Source organism: Lynx canadensis, chromosome F1 (genome assembly GCF_007474595.2).
Source record: "Lynx canadensis isolate LIC74 chromosome F1, mLynCan4.pri.v2, whole genome shotgun sequence".
NCBI lineage: Eukaryota > Metazoa > Chordata > Mammalia > Carnivora > Felidae > Lynx > Lynx canadensis.
Genome location: NC_044319.2, coordinates 59,070,186 through 59,091,528, shown reverse-complemented (window position 1 = coordinate 59,091,528; position 21,343 = coordinate 59,070,186). Strand labels below are relative to the sequence as shown.

Genomic DNA, 21,343 nt, shown 5'->3' with positions numbered 1-21,343 from the left:
CTCTCTCAAAATAAATAAATTAAAAAAAAAAACTTATACATCTCTAGTCAGACTGAGTAGGAAGAAAAAAAAAAGACTACATTTAATACCAGAAATGAAACAGAGAGGACATCACTATAGATCCTACAGACTTTAAAAGAATATGAAGGGGCGCCTGGGTGGTGCAGTCGGTTAAGCATCCGACTTCAGCCAGGTCACGATCTCGCAGTCCGTGAGTTCGAGCCCCGCGTCGGGCTCTGGGCTGATGGCTCAGAGCCTGGAGCCTGTTTCCGATTCTGTGTCTCCCTCTCTCTCTGCCCCTCCCCCGTTCATGCTCTGTCTCTCTCTGTCCCAAAAATAAATAAACGTTGGAAAAAAAAATTAAAAAAAAAAAAAAAAAAAAAATATGAAGAGAATATCATGAACAACTTTATGCCAATAAATGATACAACTAGGATGAAATGGACAAAGTCCACTAACCTCCACCCTTACCACATAACATATACAAAAGATGACTGGTAATACTTCATAGACATAAATGTAAGAACTAAAGCTATAAAACTTCTAGAAGAAAACAAGAGAAAATATTTGTGACCTTGGGTTTGGCAAGCCTTTAAAATACACACAAAAAATAGGGGTGCCTGGGAGGCTCAGTCAGCTAAGCGTCCAAGTTTGGCTCAGGTCATGACCTCATGGTTCGTGAGGTCAAGCCCTGTGTTAGGCTCTGTGCTGACAGCCTGGAGCCTGCTTTGGATTTTGTGTCTCCCTCTCTTTCTATCCTTCTCCTGCTCCTGCTCTGTCTCTCTCTCTGTCTCTCTCTCTCTCTCTCTCTCTCTCTCTCTCTCAAAAATAAATAAACATTAGAGAAAATGTTTTAATAAATAAATAAATAAATAAAACACAAAAAACTCTAAATGAAATAAATCAATAAATTGGACTTCATAAAAAAAACCTTTTGCTCTCATTTCTATATTCACTGTTATGAAAATGGAAAAGTAAGCCACAGACTAGGAGAAAATTTTGCAAAACATATATCCGAAAGAATTAAACCTAGAATATATATAAATAACTCTCACAACTTACAAATAAGAAGACAATCCAATTTCAAAAAAGTGGGCCAGAGATTTAAATAGAGAATTCACCTTAGAAGAAACACACATGGAAAACAGGTATACGAAAAGATATTCAACATCATTAGTAATTAGGAAAATGCAAATCAAAGCCACAATGAATATTAGTGCATATCCTCTAAAATTATTAAAGTTAGAAAGACTACTTATACAAGTGTTGACAAGGATGAGGACAATTGGATTTCTCATGACACTGCTGGTTATAATTGGCAGTTTGGCAGTTTCTTTTAAAATTAAACCACATCCACCATAATGAACCCAGTCTTTCCACTCCTAGGTATTTATTCAAGAAGAATAAAAGAATGACCTCACTAAGAGTTGTTCACAAATGTTCATAGTAGCTTCATTTGTAATAGTAAAAACAAACAAACAAACCCCAAAAACAAAAAGCGCCAAACAACAACCCAGGTGTCCATCAATAGATAAACAGATATTAAATTTTGGAATATTGCTTATCAGTAATAAGGAGCTGTTGATACTGGCAACAGTAAGGCGATTCTGAGTGAAATAAACCAGACCAAAAAATATATACTTATAATTCTATTTATATAAAATTCTAGAAAATTCAAACTAATCTATAATGACAGTTGTTGCTTGGTAACAGGACAGGGAGGCAAGGAACACAAAGATACCTGGGGGTGTGTGATGGTCTTAGGTGTGTATGCCTATGTCAGATCTTAGAAAACTGTATAATTTAAATACTTAAATAGTATTCATTCATTCATTCATTCATTCATTCATTCATTCATTTATTTTTAAATAGCATTTATAGCTCAGAGAGCCTGGGTGGCTTAGTCAGTTGAGTGTCTGACTCTTGATTTCAGTTCAGGTCACCATGCCAGGGTCGTGGGATTGAGACCTGTGTTGGGCTCTGTGCTGAATGTGGAGCCTGCTTAAGATTCTCTCTCTCTCCTTCTGCTCACGCTGTCTCTCTCTAAAATAAAAAAAAAAAAATAACATTTATATCTCAACAGAGTTATCAAAAAATTATACCGAGAAAAATAATTTGTAATAATTCACCGAGAGAGATAAAATACTGTTATCCTTAAAGGTAACTGAAGATCTATAAACCAGGTAAATCCTAGTAAAGGTCTTAGTTAAACATGAAAACCCTGCAATTATTTATAAAACAGCGAGTCAGAAAAGCAACAAATACATTTTTGTTTTACTCAGCCAGATCAGCCTGCACAGTATCATTTCTTGCTAGGCATCCTGAGATCTTCTCTCTTCCCAGAGTTCTGACTTCTTTTGTGTCCAGTGTCATCCTTTGTAGCCAGTGTCTAGGAGATGGGTCCACCTGTTACGGCTGTGCCCAAGGAGGCCCAACCTTGGCTCTAATTCTCAAGGGTGGGGGAGGACTCTGGATCCTATTATATTCTTCAGAGTGGAAACTCCTAAAAGATAAACAAATCTCTCTTGTTAATAATAATCATCTCTCTTTGTAACAAGTTGGGGGGGGGGGGGGATGGGAAGCAGACACAACCCTGCCACACAGTAAGTGCTAACATGAAAACACAGTTTCACATTCAAAACAGGTACAAATTCTAAGCACTAAAGAGTTCAATGAAGGAGGAGAACAAATGATAGTGGTGGAACTTGACTTAGGTCTTGGTGAATAGGTGGGATTTAGATTTTAAAAAGAAAGGAAAAGGCAAGTGAAGAAAGCAACATAAGAGAAAAGAGGCAGAATGTTTAAAGGACAGTAAGAGGATCTAATGTTACCAGAGTGAAATGATCCTAGTGAAGAGTAGTGGAAGATAAATTTGGTGGCCAGAGTAGGTCAGATTACACAAGTCCTTGAAAATCAAGCACAAAACTTAGACTTAATAGAGTAAAAAGCAGAAAGCTATCAGACTTTAAGTGATCATATGACTGAAGTGGAATTAAAGCAAATATCTTGTTCTGAAAGCCACGGAGAATGGAGTTCTGTGCTGGGCATGGCCAATAGGGTTAAATTCTTCGCCACAATCAAAAGCCATGTCAAAGTCATGTCAAAGGGTATGTTGTACTGAGAGTGAGTCATATACAAGGCAAGAATACCTATCAGCATGTGCTATTTGTCTAGTCCTGACAAATATTATCCCAATTTCTATTGCACAAAGAGAGAAACTCAAACATCTGAAATTGCCACTAATATACAGACATATAAGTTCCTGTGTCCGGTTCCACCTAATTTACTTTGGCACTATTTTCACAGAAGTCAAATATTTGACGCTTTGAAACAAATGCAGAACAGATTCCAGGGTGGGGCCTATACAACCCAATATCCACAGTGTAGACTGTTTGGCTTCCTCCATTTACAGTTTTCAGATATGAATTACTTCCTTACTGAAGACAACAGCAGAGGCGAATAATGTAATCAGAAGTACTAAACTAGGTATGAGAAGTCCAATCGCATGACTCTAGGCAAGCCATCAATTTTTCTGAGTCTTAGATTCTTCATCAATAAAATTGGGGCTACTGTTAAAACCAAGTGTTTCTTTAAGAAGCAAATGAGATAATATATTAACAGGCTGATTATGTTGCTTAAGTAATTAAACAGCTCTTAGCCAACAGGGATGGTTAATCAGGGATGGTTAAGATTCTCAGTAAATCAGTGACTGTCACAAAGGAGACCTTTTTTGATACTACCTTCCCTAGAAACTTCCCTTATTAAAAATCAGGAGGGCAGGTAACATCCCCCACAAGGTGTGCTTGGCAGTTCAAAAGCGCCTCCTGGAGGAGACTTTAAAAACTGAGAGGGAGAAAATCTATTCTTCAGGGTAACATGCAGTCACAGCAGACCTGTTACAGATAACACCTCAGGACAAAGCAAATCTCCTGAATCTTCAGCATTTTAATGAATACATGCAGTACAAAGTTAGGAACAGGAACACGAATACCATTATGAAGACTATTCAAGTGTGAACACCAAACAATTGCATATAGAAAGTGTAGGAGTTCCCTGCAGGTATGAAAGCTCATTCCATTTAAATCTACATGGAATATGAAATGGAATGGAATATATAAGAGGAGGAAAGGATGATATTAAACCAGAATGATTAAATAGAAAATCTGAACATAATCTGATAGTTCCCTTGTTTCTTGTGAATTCTCTAGACTATGTTGTCTAATAGCAACATGATGCCAGCTACAAATATAATTTAAAATTTGTACAAGTCACATTAGAAAGGCAAAGCAAAACAGATGAAATATGCTTTAATAATACATTTTATTTAAACCAGTATATCCAAAATATTATCGTTTTAATGTGTAATCAATATAAAAATTATTAATGAGATATTTTACATTTATTTATTTGTTTATTTTGAGAGAGAGTGTGTGTATGTGTGTGCAAGGAGCAGAGGGGCAAAGGGAGAGGGAGAGAGAGAATCTTAAGCAGGCTCCACATGCTAAGCATGGAGCCTGACATGGGGCTTGATCTCATGATGGTGAGATCATGACCTGGGTAGAAATCAAGAGTTGGAAGTTTAACCAACTGAGCCACCCAGGTGCCCCAGACATTTTACATTTTTCACTTCATATGAAACCTTTGAAGTCTGGTGTATATTTTATACTTATGGCACATCTCAATTCAGAGTAGGTACATTTAAAAAGAGCACAGCTCTAGAAAGCAGGGATTAAAAATTAACACCAGATCCATATATTTATACATTATCTGCACACACTTAAAGAAAAGCAAACCTTAAAAATCTGTTACACGATATAAAATATTTTTGGCTAAGCTCTTTTGGAATTTCTGCAGAAAGAGAAAGAACAGTGGTAGTTATTTCAAACCCCCCAATAATTTTGTTTGTTTGCAATTAGAGGTTGAGATTTTTGTTGGAATATCTAAAAATTTCATTGCCTCTTCGGAGGAATCTGAAATCTTTAGTAAAAAGCATGAGCTATGGCCATAATTAAGTTATAATTATTTAATAATTTAATAATTTATTTATTAATTATTTAATAATTTAATATAATTATTTAATTATTTATAATATGTTATTAATTATTAGAGGTGTATTGGCATTTTGGGTGGGACAGTCCAACCAGTTGCAGGGTATACAACAACTCTGGCCCTGGCCATGAAATGTTAGTATCATCTTCATCACGGCAACGGAATAAAATTGCCCCCATGCATTCCCAAATTCCCCTTTGTAAGAATGGTACCACCCTCCTACTTGGGATACACTGCTTGAGACTTTTGTTAAAATCTGATGGGTAAAAAGCACCCATGTTTGGAGCACCTAGCTGGCTCGGTAGGTGAAACATACAACTCTTGACCTTGAGGTTGTGAGTTTGAGCCTCATGTTGGGTATAGAAATTACTTAAAAATAAAATCTTTAAAAAATACGCCCATATTTGTAAATATTCTATATCCCGTGTTTTGTGGTTTCTCTTATCAGCTAAAAGAAAAAGATTATAATATCAACCTAAAAAAACAAAAAGAGTCCCTGTACATTCCAATGATTTTGCTTTACAGGTTTTTTGGTTTGTTTTTGTCATTAAAGTTAAAACCACCTTACTAGATATCTCACACTTCTGAATTTGTAGTTTTCTTCCTCCAAGAATGGTCATATATTGTTCTACTTCCGCTTTCTCACATTTGTTCCCTCTTCCACACTGTCTTCTCTTAAATTTAGATCTGAATAAATTGTATTGTTAATAGTCACATTTCAAATTATTTGGAATGAATGTAGAGGGTTTTTTTTCTTAATGAAAGAACACATTTCTTTATTAAAATGTAAGGGAATATAGGTAGAGATGCAGTATGTGGAATTATTAGGATAGTAATTATGATAAATACGTATCATTTTCATGATGGCTGATCTCATTTACCCTAATATAATCAGGTTTCTCCACAATGGAACATAAAATTACTTCTTAGCGTTAACATCTACTAACTGTATGTTAGAGGATTCAAGTGAAGCAATATACAGTCAGTGACTATCATAAGGACTGAGACGTATGATGATATCAGTAATTATGTTTTAGTAGATCTCTGTTTGGATGCAACAATCATCACTAGGGTGGATATGTGTTTTTAAAATTATATGTGTGGGACACCTGGGTGGCTCAGTTGGTTACACGCCTAACTCTTGATTTCAGCTCAGGTCATGATCTCACGCTTGGTGGAATTGAGCCCCATGTTGGGCTCTGTGCTGACAGTGTGGAGCCTGCTTGGGATTTTCTCTCTCTGCCCCTTCCCTTCTCACACTCTGTCTCTTACTCTCAAAATAAATAATAAACTTAAAAAATTAAAATTCTATGTGTGTATATATGTATACATCCCAACCAAACCTCTTTGGTGAGACTAAACATGAATTAGTACTCTGGTACAACTGTTGGCAAACTGTGGCCCACAGGCCAAATCCAGTCTGCCACCTGCTTTTGTGAATAAGGTTTTATTCAGAACACAGACATTCTCATTCATTTACATTTATCTGTGGCTGCTTTTGTGCTGCAACAGGAGAGTGGAATAGTGGTGACAGAAACTGTATCAACTGAAAAGTCTAAAATATTCATTATCTTTTTACAGAAAAAGTTGCTGACCACTGCTGTAGATTATAAGTTAAAAGTCAAGAGAAAATATGCACAAATAATTTTTCTTTCTTATGGCTAGGATGGGTTTATGAAATAAGATCAAGGAACTGTGATTTTCTGGGACCAATGTCTCCTCCTTGTAAAAGTGTGCATTTAGGACTAGAAAGCTTCATGTGTCATGTCAGAGGTGGAGAATCCTGGTGAAGTTCATTGTGCCCAGATTTAAGAAATGTCTTTTCTAGGGGCGCCTGGGTGGCTCAGTCAGTTAAGTGCCCGACTTCAGCTTAGGTCATGATCTCGCGGTCCGTGAGTTCGAGCCCCGCATCGGGCTCTGTGTTGACAGCTCAGAGCCTGGAGCTTGTTTCAGATTCTGTGTCTCCCTCTCTCTGACCCTCCCCCGTTCATGCTCTGTCTCTGTCTGTCTCAAAAATAAATAAATGTTTAAAAAAAAAAAAGAAATGTCTTTTCTAGAGAATTTTGAGGTGGATCAAATTTTGGGACTACAGATATTTATACAGTTTTTCAACATTATTGAAAACTGTGAGTCCATGAGTTGAGTTGTTCATTAATATTGTGTAATAATTTCACAGCTATCATCTAACATATGAAAGTACCATAAAAGGCTGTCTATTGGATTGTAGTAGAACATTTTATAAGTCTATCCATTAAGTTTTATTATTTTTGCTGATTATAGATGTTATACTCATAAAGCTATGAGTAAAAATTATGATTAGTTCAGTATGGTTACCTTGCAAATTTTGGCCAGTTCATTTTTCAGAGACCTATTTTAATTTTTTTAGTGTTTATTATTTTTGAAAGAGAGAGAGAATGAGAATGAGTGGGGGAGGGGCAGAGAGAGAGGGAGACACAGAATCTGAAACAGGCTCCAGGCTCTGAGCTGTCAGCACAGAGCCCGATGTGGGGCTTGAACTCACGAACCATGAGATCATGACCTGAGCTAAAGCCGGACACTCAACTGACTGAGCCACCCAGGCGCCCCTTCAGAGACCTATTTTTAAATGTACTTTTTAAGTTGATTTTGGACTCCATGGACAATGAAATATTTGTTGAATCTGTGAGATATTCGAAAGTTTCTAAGCGGTTTGACGTGAGTGAATGTCTCTATCACTATGATGGACAAGGATAAAAGGAATATAGTACTTCTACTTTGAACTGTAATAGAGTAACAGGTACTGCACTTGTCTTTCTGCCACAAAAAAGCATAAAACTAGACAAACTACGTAAGACAATCTTCACCTTAGATTGTTCTAACAATCTTAGAACAATCTTCATGCACTGATAAACAAGCAGCATGTGACTGTCATACTTGAGAACAAAGCACACAAGGTAAGCTCCATAATTAGGGAGGTGAAGTTCAAGTAAAGTAGTGGCCTTCCTGAGATGAGGAGAAAATTATCAGGGGTCAAAGTTATTGAAGTGGCTGGAATTTTGTGGGTTAGAATACCTGAGCTGCTGTAGTGTCGGTGTGTATGTGTGTGTGCATGTGTGCACATATGTGGGGGTGGAGGGACACAAATGTGCCAGGCAAGTTTGCCTGTTGCAAGAGGAAGGCTGAAGAGCGATCCTAAAAGTCATGTAGTGCTGAGACATTGGATTTGCAGCCCAGCCCAAGAGCAGCAACTTCTCTAATACTTTAGGCACATAATTGAGAATCCAGAATCAAGCCTTAAGAGAAAGAACCCTGCAAAAAAAAAAAAAAAAAAAAAAAAAAAAAAAAAATAAGAAGGACATGCTAGGGCCAAGTATAAAACCAAAATAAACACATGATGAAAATAACAAGACCAAAGCTAACATAACCAAAAGGACCAATCAATGATTAATTTGCATGATACATAGATGTAATATTCTTTAAAGGAAGACAGGATTAGCCAGACTCCCTATAATGTATTATCTAACATACAATTATTATCAAACATACAAAGATTTAGGAAAATGTGAACCATAAGAGAAAACGTAGTCTATGAAAAATTTCTGTGAGATGACCTGGATTTGGGGATTAGGAAAAAAATTAAGTAACATTCATAAATATTTTCAAGGACTTAAATGAAGACATCATTGTAATGAATGAGGAGATAAGGGATGTCAGCATATAAGTGAAACTTTTTTTTTTTTTAAGAAAAACTCCAGGGGGTGGGGGGGGGGGGGGGGGGTGATGGGTATTGAGGAGGGCACCTTTTGGGATGAGCACTGGGTGTTGTATGGAAACCAATTTGACAATAAATTTCATATATTAAAAAAAAAAAAACTCCAAGAACTGAGAAGTACAGTAATTAAAATAGAAAAATTCACTAAATGGGCTTATCAGCAGACTGAACACTGAAAAAACAACAAAGAGTTAATTTGAAAATAGATCAGTAGAAATATCTGCTTTAAAAATCAGAAAGAAAAAAATGAACAAAGATTCAGTAATGTATCAACATCAAAAGAACTTACATGCATACAACTGGAATCCCAGAAAGAGAGCAGAGAGAAAACTGCATGAAAAAAAATATTTGAGGCAATAATGGCTGAAAATAACCCAAATTTAGTGGAGAAAAAACCTTACACATATAGGAAATTCAGTGGATAACAAGTAGAATATTTACAAAACAAAACAAAACCCATACTTAGACACATTATAGTCAAACCAAACGGGGAAGAAAAAGTCTTGAAGGCAGCCAGAGAAAAGTGATATATTACACATGAGTGAAAATGGTAAAAATGATAGCTGGTTCTCATCAGAAACAAGAGATCAAAAGACAGGGCACTTGGCTGCTCAGTTGGTAGAGCATGCAACTCTTGATCTTGGGGTTGTAATAAGTTCGAACCCCACATTGGGGGTAGAGTTTACTTTAAAATAAATAAAGAGAGGGGCGCCTGGGTGACTCAGTTGATTAAGCATCCAACTCTTGATATCAGTTCAGGTCATGATCTCTCCGTTGTGAGATTGAGCCCCACATTAGGTGCTGAGCTGATCATGGAGCCTGCTTGGGATTTTCTTTCTCTCTTTCTCTCTGCCCCTTCCCCACGATTTCTCACTTGCTCTCTAAATAAATAAACTTAAAAAAAGACAATGGAAGGGCTTAAAGAACGGGAAGACAAAAATTGCCAATTCAGAATTCCATATCCAGAAAAAGTATCCTTTAAAACAGAAGACACAATAGACATTTTCAGGTAAATGAAAACAGAAAATTCAACACCAATAGACCTATACCACAAACAATGTTAAAAAATTTCTTCAGGATTAAAGACAATGACTTACCTGATGAAAATTGAGATCTATAATGTTTTAGTTTCCTTTACTGTGTAATGAATTTAGTGGTTTAAAATGATTATCATTTATTATTTCTTCCTATTCTGTGCCTTAGCTAGATTTAACTGGGTGGTTCTTCAGATTTGGGTGTTATTGGCCTACTTCACCGATGTGGCTGCATTCAGCTGGGAAGTCAGCCAGGGTTAAAGCTTCCAAAATAGCTTCATTCACATGTTTGGTGACTCAGATGTGGTAGCTGAAACGGCTGGGATAGGCCTCTCTCTTTCCAAATGTTTTTTTTTTTTTTTTTTTTTTTTTTTTTATTCAATAATCTAGACCAAACCTATTTACATGCTGGCTGGATTTCTAGAAGATAAAAGTAGAAGATGCAAACCTTCTTAAGGTTTATATCTAGAACTGGCATGGCATCAGTCTTTGGCATATTTTGTTCATCAAAGCAAGTCAAAGACACACCCAGATTCAAGGGAAGGAGAAATAGACTCTACGTCTTTTTTTTTTTTTTATGTTTATTTATTTTTGAGAGAGAGCATGAGCAGGGCAAGGGCAGAGAGAGAGGAAGACACAGAATCTGAATCAGGCTCCAGGCTCTGAGATGTCAGCACAGAACCTGATGCGAGGCTCGAACTCATGAACCATGAGATCATGACCTGAGCTGAAGTCAGATGGTTAACCAACTGAGCCACCCAGGCACCTCTAGACTGTACATCTTATTGGGAGAAGCAACATGCATATGTGGGTGGTAATGGAAAGAATTTCTGGCAGCTATTTGAAGATTATTAGAAGGAATGAAAGCACTGAAAATAGTAAACATAGATAAATATAAAAGACACCATACACATTTCTTAATTTTTTAAAGGACATATGACCATTTAAAGCAAAAACTATAATGAATGTAGATGTAACATACAACACAATGAAGCATAAAGGATTTGCAGGTGGTGGTGAAAGGCTCTTTTATTTTATGTGAAGTATCACAATTTTAACTCTAGGAATATTGATAACTTAAGAATGCATACCATAATTCCTAAAAACATTGCTAAAACAATAAAGCAAAAAGATACAGTTGAAAGCCAACAGAGGAATTCAAGTGGAATACTAAAACATTTGATTAATCCAAAAACTGGCAGTAAGTGAAGAACAGAGGAACACAAAACTAATGGAACAAATTAGAAACAAATATCAAAATGACAGACTTAATTTCAATAAAATAAATTATTATAATTAATATAAATGGATAAACACACCAATTAATAGGTAGAGGTAGAGGTTGTCAGATTGAATTAAAAATAGGAAGATCCAACTAATTATTGTCTACAAGGGAAGCACATTTAAAAAACCATGGTTAAAAGTAGAAAGATAGAAAGATATAGAACACAGACAGTAAGCTGAGAAAGCTTCAGTGACTATATTAATATAAGAGAAATTTTACTTTAAGAGGTGTTATCAGAGACAAAGAGGATTTTTCATAATGATAAAATGATTATTTCATCAGGAAGACACAAGAACCAACACTGTTAATGTGCTCAAAATAACAAAACTTTGTAAAGGACAATGGAATATTACTTGGCAATGAGAAAGAATGAAATATGGCCTTTTGTTGCAACATGGATGGAACTGGAGAGTGTTATGCTAAGTGAAATAAGTCATACAGAGAAAGACAGATACCATATGTTTTCACTCTTATGTGGATCCTGAGAAACTTAACAGAAGACCATGGGGGAGGAGAAGGAAAAAAAAAAGTTAGAGAGGGAGGGAGCCAAACCATAAGAGACTCTTAAAAACTGAGAATAAACTGAGGGTTGATGGGGGGTGGGAGGAAGGAGAGGGTGGGTGATGGGTATTGAGGAGGGCACCTGTTGGGATGAGCACTGGGTGTTGTATGGAAACCAATTTGACAATAAATTTCATATAAAAAAATAAAAATAAAAATATGTAAAGGAAAAACTGACCATACTAAAGGACAAAAGAAATACACAAATCCATTGTAAGAAATTTTAACTCCCCTATCTTGGTAATTAAATAGTGAAACTATATGAAAAGTCAATAATGATATAGAAGATCTGAACAAAACTATCAACTGCCTTAACCCCATTGACATTGATAGAATTCAGTGCTCCACAACTGTACAACACATTCTTTTTCACTGACCATGGAACATTTACCAAGATAGACCACATTTGGGGGGGACAAAATAAGTCTCAGCAATTTTTATAATATTGATATCTGACAAAGTTTGTTTTCTGATCACAGCATAAATAATTTGGTAATCTCTAACTAGACAGATGAAGAAAAAGAAATGGAAGATGCAAATGATCAATATCAGTGTTTTAGGTATCTATTGCTGCATAACAAAGTACTCCAGAATGTAGTGGCTTAAAACAACAACCATTTTATTGCTCACATTTTGTGAGTCAGGAATTTGCACAGAGTTCAGTGAGAACAACTCACCTCTCTTTCATGTGTTGTTAACTAGACTCACTTGTGCAGTTGAACTCAGCTGTTGGCAGATCTGGGCACAAGGTCTGGGAAGGCCTTCCTCATATGTTTGGATAAGATGCAGACTGGTGGCTTCATGTGGCTTCTCTCCGTGTGGTGTTTCATCTTTCAGAAACTTTTTCTTCCTGTGGTCTTTCTTTCCAGCAAGATTGCCTGAACATTTTTGTTTTTAAATTTTTTTTAATGTTTATTTATTTTTGAGAGAGAGCGTGAGTGGGGGAGGGGCAGAAAGAGGGTGACAGAGAATCTGAAGCAGATTCCGTGCTATCAGCACAAAGCCCAAGGTGGGGCTTGAACTCATGAACTGTAAGATCATGACCTGAGCCACAGTTGGATGCTCAACTGACTGAGCCACCAACGTGCTCCAAGATTGCCTGAACTTCTTAATGAGTGGCTCAGGGCATCAAATGGGCAAAAAATGAAGCTGTGCCTTTGAGGATATAATTTTTTTTTCTCAATTCTGAGCCTGGGGTGGGATCCTAGTTCACGTATTTTAGGAGTTTGTAGTTAGAGAATAGTTTTCTCTATATCATTATGTAAGCTGTCTTTGTTTTTTGCTTTCATTTTTGCCACATTCCTTTTTTATCTTGTTAATATTATCAGCTATGATACAGTATAGACTATGATGATGTGTCTCCAACTGTTTGGTTATCTAAAGTCTGACTTTGGGGTGCCTGGGTGACTCACTTGGTTGGGCGTCTGACTCTTGATGTTGGCTTGGGTCATGGTCTCAAGGTTCGTAGATTTGAGCCCCAAGTCGGGCTCTGCGATGGCAATGCAGACCCTGTTTGGGATCCTTTCTCTACCTCTCTCTCTGCCCCTCCCCTGGCTCATGTGTGCATGAATGCTATCTCTCAAAATAAGTAAACATTTAAAAATGTTATTCACTGGGAATGCAAACTGGTGCAACCACTCTGGAAAACAGTACGGAGGCTCCTCAAAAAATTAAAAATAGAACTACCCTATGACCCAGCAACTGCACTAGTAGGTATTTATCCAAGGGATATAGGTATGCTGTTTCGAAGGGCACATGCACCCCAATGTTTATAGCAGCACTATCAACAATAGCCAAAGTATGGAAAGAGCCCAAATGTCCATTGATGGATGAATGGATAAAGAAGATGTGGTACACACACACACACACACACACACACACACAATGGAGTATTACTCGGCAATCAAAAAGAATGAAATCTTGCCATTTGCAACTACATAGATGGAACTAGAGGGTATTATGCTAAGTGAAATTAGTCAGAGAAAGACAAAAATCATATGACTTCACTCATATGAGGACTTCAAGATACAAAACAGATGAACATTAGGGGAGGGAAGCAAAAATAATATAAAAACAGGGAGGGGGACAAAACATAAGAGACTCTTAAATATGGAGAAAAAACAGGGTTGCTGGAGGGGTTGTGGGAGGGGGATGGGCTAAATGGGTAAGGGGCATTAAGGAATCTACTCCTGAAATCATTGTTGTACTATATGCTGAAAAACTTGGATGTAAATTAAAATATAATTAAAAAAAATGTTATTATCAGCGGTGCCTGGGTGGCTCAGTCAGTCACCTGACTCTTGATTTCAGCTCAGGTCACGATCTCACAATTCGTGAGTTTGAGCCCCACATCAGACTGTGTACTGACAGTGTGGAGTCTGCTTGGGATTCTCTCTCTCCCTTTCTCTCACTGCCCCTCCCCCACTCACATTCTTTCTCTCTCTCTCTCTCTCAAAATAAATAAATAAACAAAAAAAAATGGGTGATGGGCAATAAGGAGGGCACCTGTTGGGATGAGCACTGGGTGTTGTATGTAAGTGATGAATGACGGGAATCTACTCCTGAAGCCAAGACTACACTGTATGTTAGCCAACTTGACAATAAATAAATAAAAAAATAAAAAATAAAATGTTATTATCAAATTAAATTCTCTTTAGCCCTGTAAGGCAACTGTAAGGACATCTTTCTGTTCCTTAGAATATGTTTCTTTCTAGATTGAGTTTAGAAAACCTTCTGTGTGCTTTGTTTTATTTTATGTTTGCATTTTTACCATGTTATTTCTTTTTTTTAATCTTGTTTATGTTATTGGATGAGATATAGTACAGTCACTTTTATTTTACGTCCTTCACCAACACATTTTATACCAGAACTGTAGTATGGGAAAGGGAAGGGTTAGGTAGAGTATATAAAGATTCACTCTTAACTTCCTTTTATCTACAGTTACCTAAAACTGTATGAGAATATAAAGGTAAACAAGAAATTTCTTCTCCATCTTTGTGAGAGCATGAATTTGGGTGAAATTACACCTTGCAGAACTCAATAAAGGAAATTTCTTTTAAGATGGAGCCAGGAGGCCAGAAAGGGTAGCTCTCAGACCCCACCACTCATTGCAACTCTTTGCAGATCCAATAGGACCAGACCACATTGCATTCCCAATAGGAAGAAACCTACTTCACTATCCCAGTAGGAGAAAGGAGGATTTTCCCTTTGCCCAGCAACAGCCCAGCCAGTGACAAACTGTCACAACTCAGCCAATGAGAAGCCACTATACTTCAAAGTCCCAGTTTACTGCAATGGACTTGTTTTTTATAACAGCTCCCCCCAACTCCCCCCTATCCTCTATAGAAGAGTGGTCCTTTCCTATGTTCTTTGGACTTGCCTAAGGCTTTTGCCATAGCTTCCTTGTCCCAAATTCCAATTCCTCTGCTAGTCCTGAATAAACACATTTTGCTGGTAAAATAATAAGCCGTTTTACTTTTCAGGTCAACAACTTCATGGCAAAGGAAGAACTGTAGCCGGACCAAGCCTCGAGACTAGAAGATTATGGCTGTGTTATTTTGTTTGTGTGCTTTGCTGGACCACATCATTTAGGTCAGCCTTGCTGCAGAGGCAGAGCACTGCAAAGTTACAGCACAAGAAGCAGCAGTAGGAATTTTTCTTTCTTTTTAAGTCATCTGTATGCCCAATGTGGGGCTTAAGCTCACCACCCCGAGATCAAGAGTTGCATGCTCTACCAGCTGAGGCAGCCAGGCGCCCCTGGAACTTTTCTTGCAAAATCATAGCTACTGCACGGTGCTTATGAGGAAAATTCAGAATCAAGTATTTCTGCCATTTTAAGGAATTCCTATAGAAACCCTTACTACACCCTTTCATCAATTCTACAACATTGATTCTGCTCAGATGGTTTGCTTTCAGGGTACAGAAAACTCAGATTCCTATGCCATTATTTGTGCAGTCTTAAGTATGAACAAAATGGATGTAATGATTTTAAAGCTAACTCCTTGTAACTTTTCCTCCGTAGTCCTAGTTCTGTTCTCTGAAGCTTTGAAAAAATGGTCTGACCTTCTTTCACAGACCAACCTTCCCAGTTGTGGAGATACATACTGTGTTCCCATGGGTCTCTGCCTCTCCAGGGTCATCTTACCCAGAACTCCTCAACTTTCCCTCATTTACATTTAATCATCTTACTTTTTGTCCCTCTTTCGTGTAAGTTTGTCAATGCTCCTCATGAAAAGTGGCCCCCAGATGGGTCCCCAGAGTCCTCTCAGCCGAGAGGGAAAAAGATATTCTTTGCTCAAATTTGGGGGAGGGTGCCCAATGACTTAAATTCAAAGATAAAACTTTAAAAGAAGAGAAAAAAAGATGTCAAGGGATCAATTGAGAGGTTATGCACATTTATCTTGGCCAGGACCACTAACCACGCCTCTGAGGTTTGCGCAGTGCGCCCTTGGGCCAAGAAAAAATTCAATTAATTTAAAGATTATAGTACAGTGAATTACTCTGGTAATGTTGCATTCTGCTTTTTCTATTGCTCACCTCAACCAGCCACCATCCCCTCGTCCCACTCTCCAGTTGCACTTAAAGTCTCCCATTTTCCAACTGGAACAGAGCAAGACACAAACGAAAAGCCAACTCGGTGGGAGGACAGCTGCGCGCGGACACTTCCGGGGTTGAGCGGCGGAGGGAGACGCCTCCGCCACAGAAGGAGGAGTTAGGGGCGGAGCCGCGTCTGCGTGCCATCTGAGAGCGCGGCGGAGTTTGCGCATGCTCACACGAAGCAGGCGCTAGCTCCGCTTCCGGTGGGGGTTCGCTCGTGCAGTTCACTAGTAGCAGCCGGCTGCGTTTAGTGCTGCGGGAAGAGTCGGCTACAGGCGGGTAAGTGTCGCCTCTTTTGTCCATCAATCATGGCAAGCATTCAAAGTAGAACCTGAAGGGCTGTGCTAGGACTAACCCATGTTCTGCTGCTACTTTCTCCTGATGTTCTGAAACCTTTATTTCTGAGCACAAGGCGAAAGGGGCGGAGAAGCTGTGGGTACCGTGGCAACTGCATGGCAACAACTTAGTTTTTTAGAATTTGGAGAAATTGGGAGAGCTGCTTCTGTAAGGGCTCGTTAAAGTACGTGTGCGTCGGATGCAAATTTCGATGTTATGTCAGTCCCAGGCGCCTAAACCACAGAATTTTATTTTAAAAGATGTACTCTGGCTGTAATGTTGGAGTAGCAGGATTTGAGGTGGGGTAACTAGTTGGAAAGCTAATTCAGTGATCAAGACACAGTCTGAAGATGTCCTGTCCTGAACTGGGGTAGTGGTGTAGGATTGCGGACAAGAGGGAAAATTGGAGAAATTCCAGCCGTTAGTATCAGCTGGACCAAAGAATCGATTGGATGTGGGGAATGAGGGACAGGAGCCCTGAGCATCTTGAGGATTAAGTCCATTCTTCGCTTGGCATATGGCCGTCTTTCTAGATTCGTTTCCCTCCATCAGTTCAGTCTTCTGACCCCGTCCTCCACGCAGACCCAAGACTCTGTGCCAAGTAGTTTGATGCTCTAGTTCTGGAATATTGTCCTCACCTTTTTATGATGTTGGGTCAGTTTATATAATTTCATTACCCCCCTCAGTTTTTTTTCCAACATGAAAATGAAATAAAATAATAGTCCTCTCAGGATTTTTATAAGGATTAAGGGAGATAGTTTATATGCTTGGTATATAGAGAAGGATCAATATATGGTAATTACTAATACTGTTATGTACTTGCATCGTTTTATTATTATGTGTCATTTTGCTATATCTTCCTCTAGACTTGAGTTGGGTATTTTTTGTTTTTGTGGGTTTTTTTTTTTGAAATTAGGAGCAGTATCTTATCTATCTTTGTATGTTCTTGTAATATAGTAGTAAAGATTAAAAAAATTTTTTTGAATGGATCATTTATTTGGGCTGTTGTTGACATAATTAAATTTATTTCTTACTTTATAGGAGCTACCTGGGGGGTGCGAGGGTGGCTCAGTTGGTTGAGTGTCCAACTCTTTGATTTCAGCTAAGGCCTTGACCTCAGGGTCGTGAATTCAAGCCCCACATTGGGTGTAGAGCCTGCTCAAAAAATAAATAAGTTAATAAATAAAACGCAGGAGCTACCTGGTAGAATGAATTTTGCTGATCAAATATTATCTATTAGATAAAAAGGTAGCAGTTTTTTTTATATAACTAAGAAGGCCGGGAAATGAGATGTACAGATGGTAACTGATATTCTCAGTTTGGAACAGGTATGAGTGATTTCAGTGAAGAATTGATAAGGTCCAAGACAGAGGATGACCAGGAGGAATCATGTGTATTGTCTGGTACAGGAATGTATTTTCCTTGGCTCCAAAAGCATATAGACACTGTGGGTAAGTAAAATAACATCTAGCCATTTTAACTTTAATGCAAGGAGATGGTAAGATTCAGTATGGACACAAAATTAATAAGTAAGTTCAGTTGCAAGATGTGCCTCTATTCGGGTTTTGAGGCCGTAAGCAAAATGATCATTTAAAACAGAGATCCCTTTCCTACTTCTCCTTTGAACTAATAACATAACAGATAATCTGTATTATGGTAGATTCCTTTTTCCCCCCCAGTAATGCTTATTAGTCACTTCTAAGCCTGGCATTGGCTAAATATTGGGATACATAGATGAATAATATATGGTCACTGGCAGTGAGGAGTACATATGTAGGAAGTGTTTTTAAGAAATTTCTGTTGTTTTGCATTGAAATTATTCCTAATATAATTGATCTATAATAGGTTCCAAAAAAAGAACTTTTCTCTCTATAAATATAAGCAAATGTTTCTGTGGAGTATATTCCCTGTAAGAATATACAAAAGAAGCAGTTATGTGTATATTATTGACCTGTTGGATGGTGTACTTCTGGGAATATATCAGAACTGGCACTTAGTACCCTCAAAACATCTCTCGTAGACTAGCCATCTTTCCCCTTGACTGAGATTCTTTGGCTCCTAGAATTTGCTCCCGTTTCTTTATCTTTTAGTTTTAATATTATCTCATTTAGTTATCTCAGTAAATTAATCCTCAGTAAATCCATTTGCTGGGCGTTTTAGAGTTGAGGGAAATGAATCTTGAAGAAGTTAAACTCTAGATGTTGGTATCAGGAGTTAAACCAGGTCTATCTGATCTCAAAGCTTATACTTTTGATAACCGAAATATAATTTTATTAATGAGGTATTATATGTAAAGTGCTTAGTGTAGAGCCTCATACATAGTGAATGTTGGAAAAAATAATAGTTTCTTTCCTCTCTTCTCATTTTAATTTTGCTAATGACCGTACATGGTTTAAGCTAGCTTTGAATGGTTGGTACTTAAGAGTGAATGCTACTTCCCCGCCCGATAGGGAACTAGTAATCTCAAGTTCCTGCTGGTTAAGATATACTTGGGCAAGTTTTTGTCATCAGGGTTCTATAGAGAACTGGAGTCAGTCTGAAAGCAGACAGGTTTAACACCAGAATTTACATGCTTAGAAATGTTTTAGAAGTTATGAATAGCCTGTTAAACCCAAAATACTTTATGCCTGCAGTGAACAATAGTTTCAGGTAATATTGACATTGTAGTGATAAATGACCATACTAGGAAAACGAAATTGCCCAACAATTATTAATTTTTTTATTCTAGTAAATATCTATTGGCGTTCTGAAGGGTATGCCCTTTAGAATAAAAACTTTGAAGGCAGAGGCCAATCTGAATTAAAACTATACGTTACACGACACCTGGCTGGCTGTTGGTGAAGTGTGCAACTCTTGCTCTCAGGGTTGTAGGTTCGAGCCCCACACTGGGTGTAGAGATTACTTAAAAATAAATTTTTAGAAAACAAACAAAAAAACTGTGTCGAGTACCTAGAGTAGTACTTGGCACAAAATAGTGCTCAAAAAATATTTGTTGACCGACAAGTTTCCAGATTCTTTCAAGGGCAGTAGAGATAGGCTGATGGTGCTGGTTCTCTATTGTAGCTCATTTCATGTCAAAATTTCTTTTCCTAGGCAGTTATTTTTGAAAGTGTATCAGCAACAAATAGGATGATCTTTTGCTCGTAAAAGAATGAAATGAGAGGTATTCCTGAGGTAACTAGGCTGAATTGCAAGACAGAAGGGGAATTTTCCAAGAATTTAAGGACAGTAGTCTAAAGTCCCGACTTCCAGGCTGAGTAGTGAAAAGTTGAGGGGTTGGCCTGAGGTCAGTCCTCCTTTAGGTAAATAAATGAGGTTTTAGTGAAGAGGTGTTTTGTCAGTTTCCCGGACCAGCTGCTGCTTGGATCTTGCCAAATGCAGCTTCTTATTCAGAGAGCTGGGTGGGGCATTCTGTTAAGTTCCCTGGTGATGCTAAGGCTTTTGTTTCCAGGACCACACTGAATAGCAAGCAGTAGGATCTCCACGAGATTTGTAAGTATTTTTAAAAAGTTTGAGAAACCCTAGTGTAGAGCCATTGTGTTGAAACCTGTTTTGTTTGAGTACCCTTTTTTTTTCTTTTCAATTATGTACTGCCTTGCATGGTTTTAAAGTGTCATCTAAAAAGTGTGTTTATTGTAAGCTGAATAGTTGCAAAAGATCTAATTTCCAACATATTTTGGCATTTTTAAATGAAATTAAGTTTACTACTTTTACAAATATATCCAGTGGCATCTAAGCAGCATAGGAATGTGATGCCTTTCACCATCCATTTAAAAATATTTATGAAAAAAAAATTTTTTTTAATGTTTATTTTTGAGAAAGCACAAGCTAGGGAGGGGCAGAGAGAGGGGGACAGAGGATCCCCTCTGAGCTGTGCACTGACAGCAGCAAGCCTGACGTGGGGTTTGAACTCAGGAACTGTGAGATCATGGCCTGAGCCAAAGTCAGACACTCCCAACTGAGCCACCCTGGCACCCTGAAAAAGATTTTAATTGATGAAGATTTTCTACTGTTTGTTTTCCTTTCATACTTTTGTTTTTACAATAAAACTGTGTATCTACATTTAGTTATTTTTTGTTAATATCCTATAGGACTTTAGGTACTAAGATTTTGTCTGGAGTGAGACATCATAATTTATGGTTTTACAAAACTGATGCTAACAACATAAGTATTAAAAGTTGTGTTAAAATTTAGGGGCACCTGGATGGCTCAGTTGGTTAAGCGTCCTGTTTCGGCTCAGGTCATGATCTCACAGTTCGTGGGTTCGAGCCCCGCATTGGGTTCTGTGCTGACAGCTCAGAGCCTGGAGCCTGCTTCAGATTCTGTGTCTTCCTTTTTCTCTGCTCCTCCCCTGCTCATGTGCTGTCTCTGTCTCTCTCAAAACTAAATAAACATTAAAAAAAAAACTTAAATAGTTGTGTTAAAATTTAATTAAAAGTAAATTTTTATGACTTCTTTATTTCTTTTTTTTTTTTAAATGTTTATTTATTTTTCACAGAGAGAAAGAGAGAGAGACAGAGCATGAGTGGGGGAGGGGCAGAGAGAGAGGAAGACACAGAGTCCGAAGCAGGCTCCAGGCCCTGAGCTGTCAGCACAGAGCCCGACACAGGGCTCGAACTCACAAACCGTGAGATCATGACCTGAGCTGAAGTCGGTCGCTCAACCGACTGAGCCACCCAGGTGCCCCATGACTTCTTTATTTCAATAAAATAAATAAGGTTATCACTTTTT

At 37.9% G+C, this 21,343-nt stretch overlaps 1 protein-coding gene across 5 annotated transcripts in view; it reads left to right on the top strand.

Moving 5' to 3' along the window:
• The first annotated feature begins 16,475 nt into the window (after positions 1-16,475).
• TAF1A (TATA-box binding protein associated factor, RNA polymerase I subunit A) overlaps positions 16,476-21,343 on the top strand; it is a 38,580-nt gene continuing 33,712 nt past the window's right edge. For 3 of the 5 annotated variants that reach the window (XM_030302644.1, XM_030302645.1, XM_030302642.1), the window contains exons 1-2: positions 16,476-16,555; positions 17,931-18,063. In XM_030302644.1, the coding sequence (XP_030158504.1) occupies positions 17,943-18,063 (121 nt within the window). In that variant the 5' untranslated portion in view covers positions 16,476-16,555; positions 17,931-17,942. Of the gene's footprint in view, positions 16,556-17,930; positions 18,064-20,063; positions 20,105-21,343 lie in introns of those variants that run through there. The other 2 variants (XM_030302646.1, XM_030302647.1) reach the window with 2 other exon arrangements.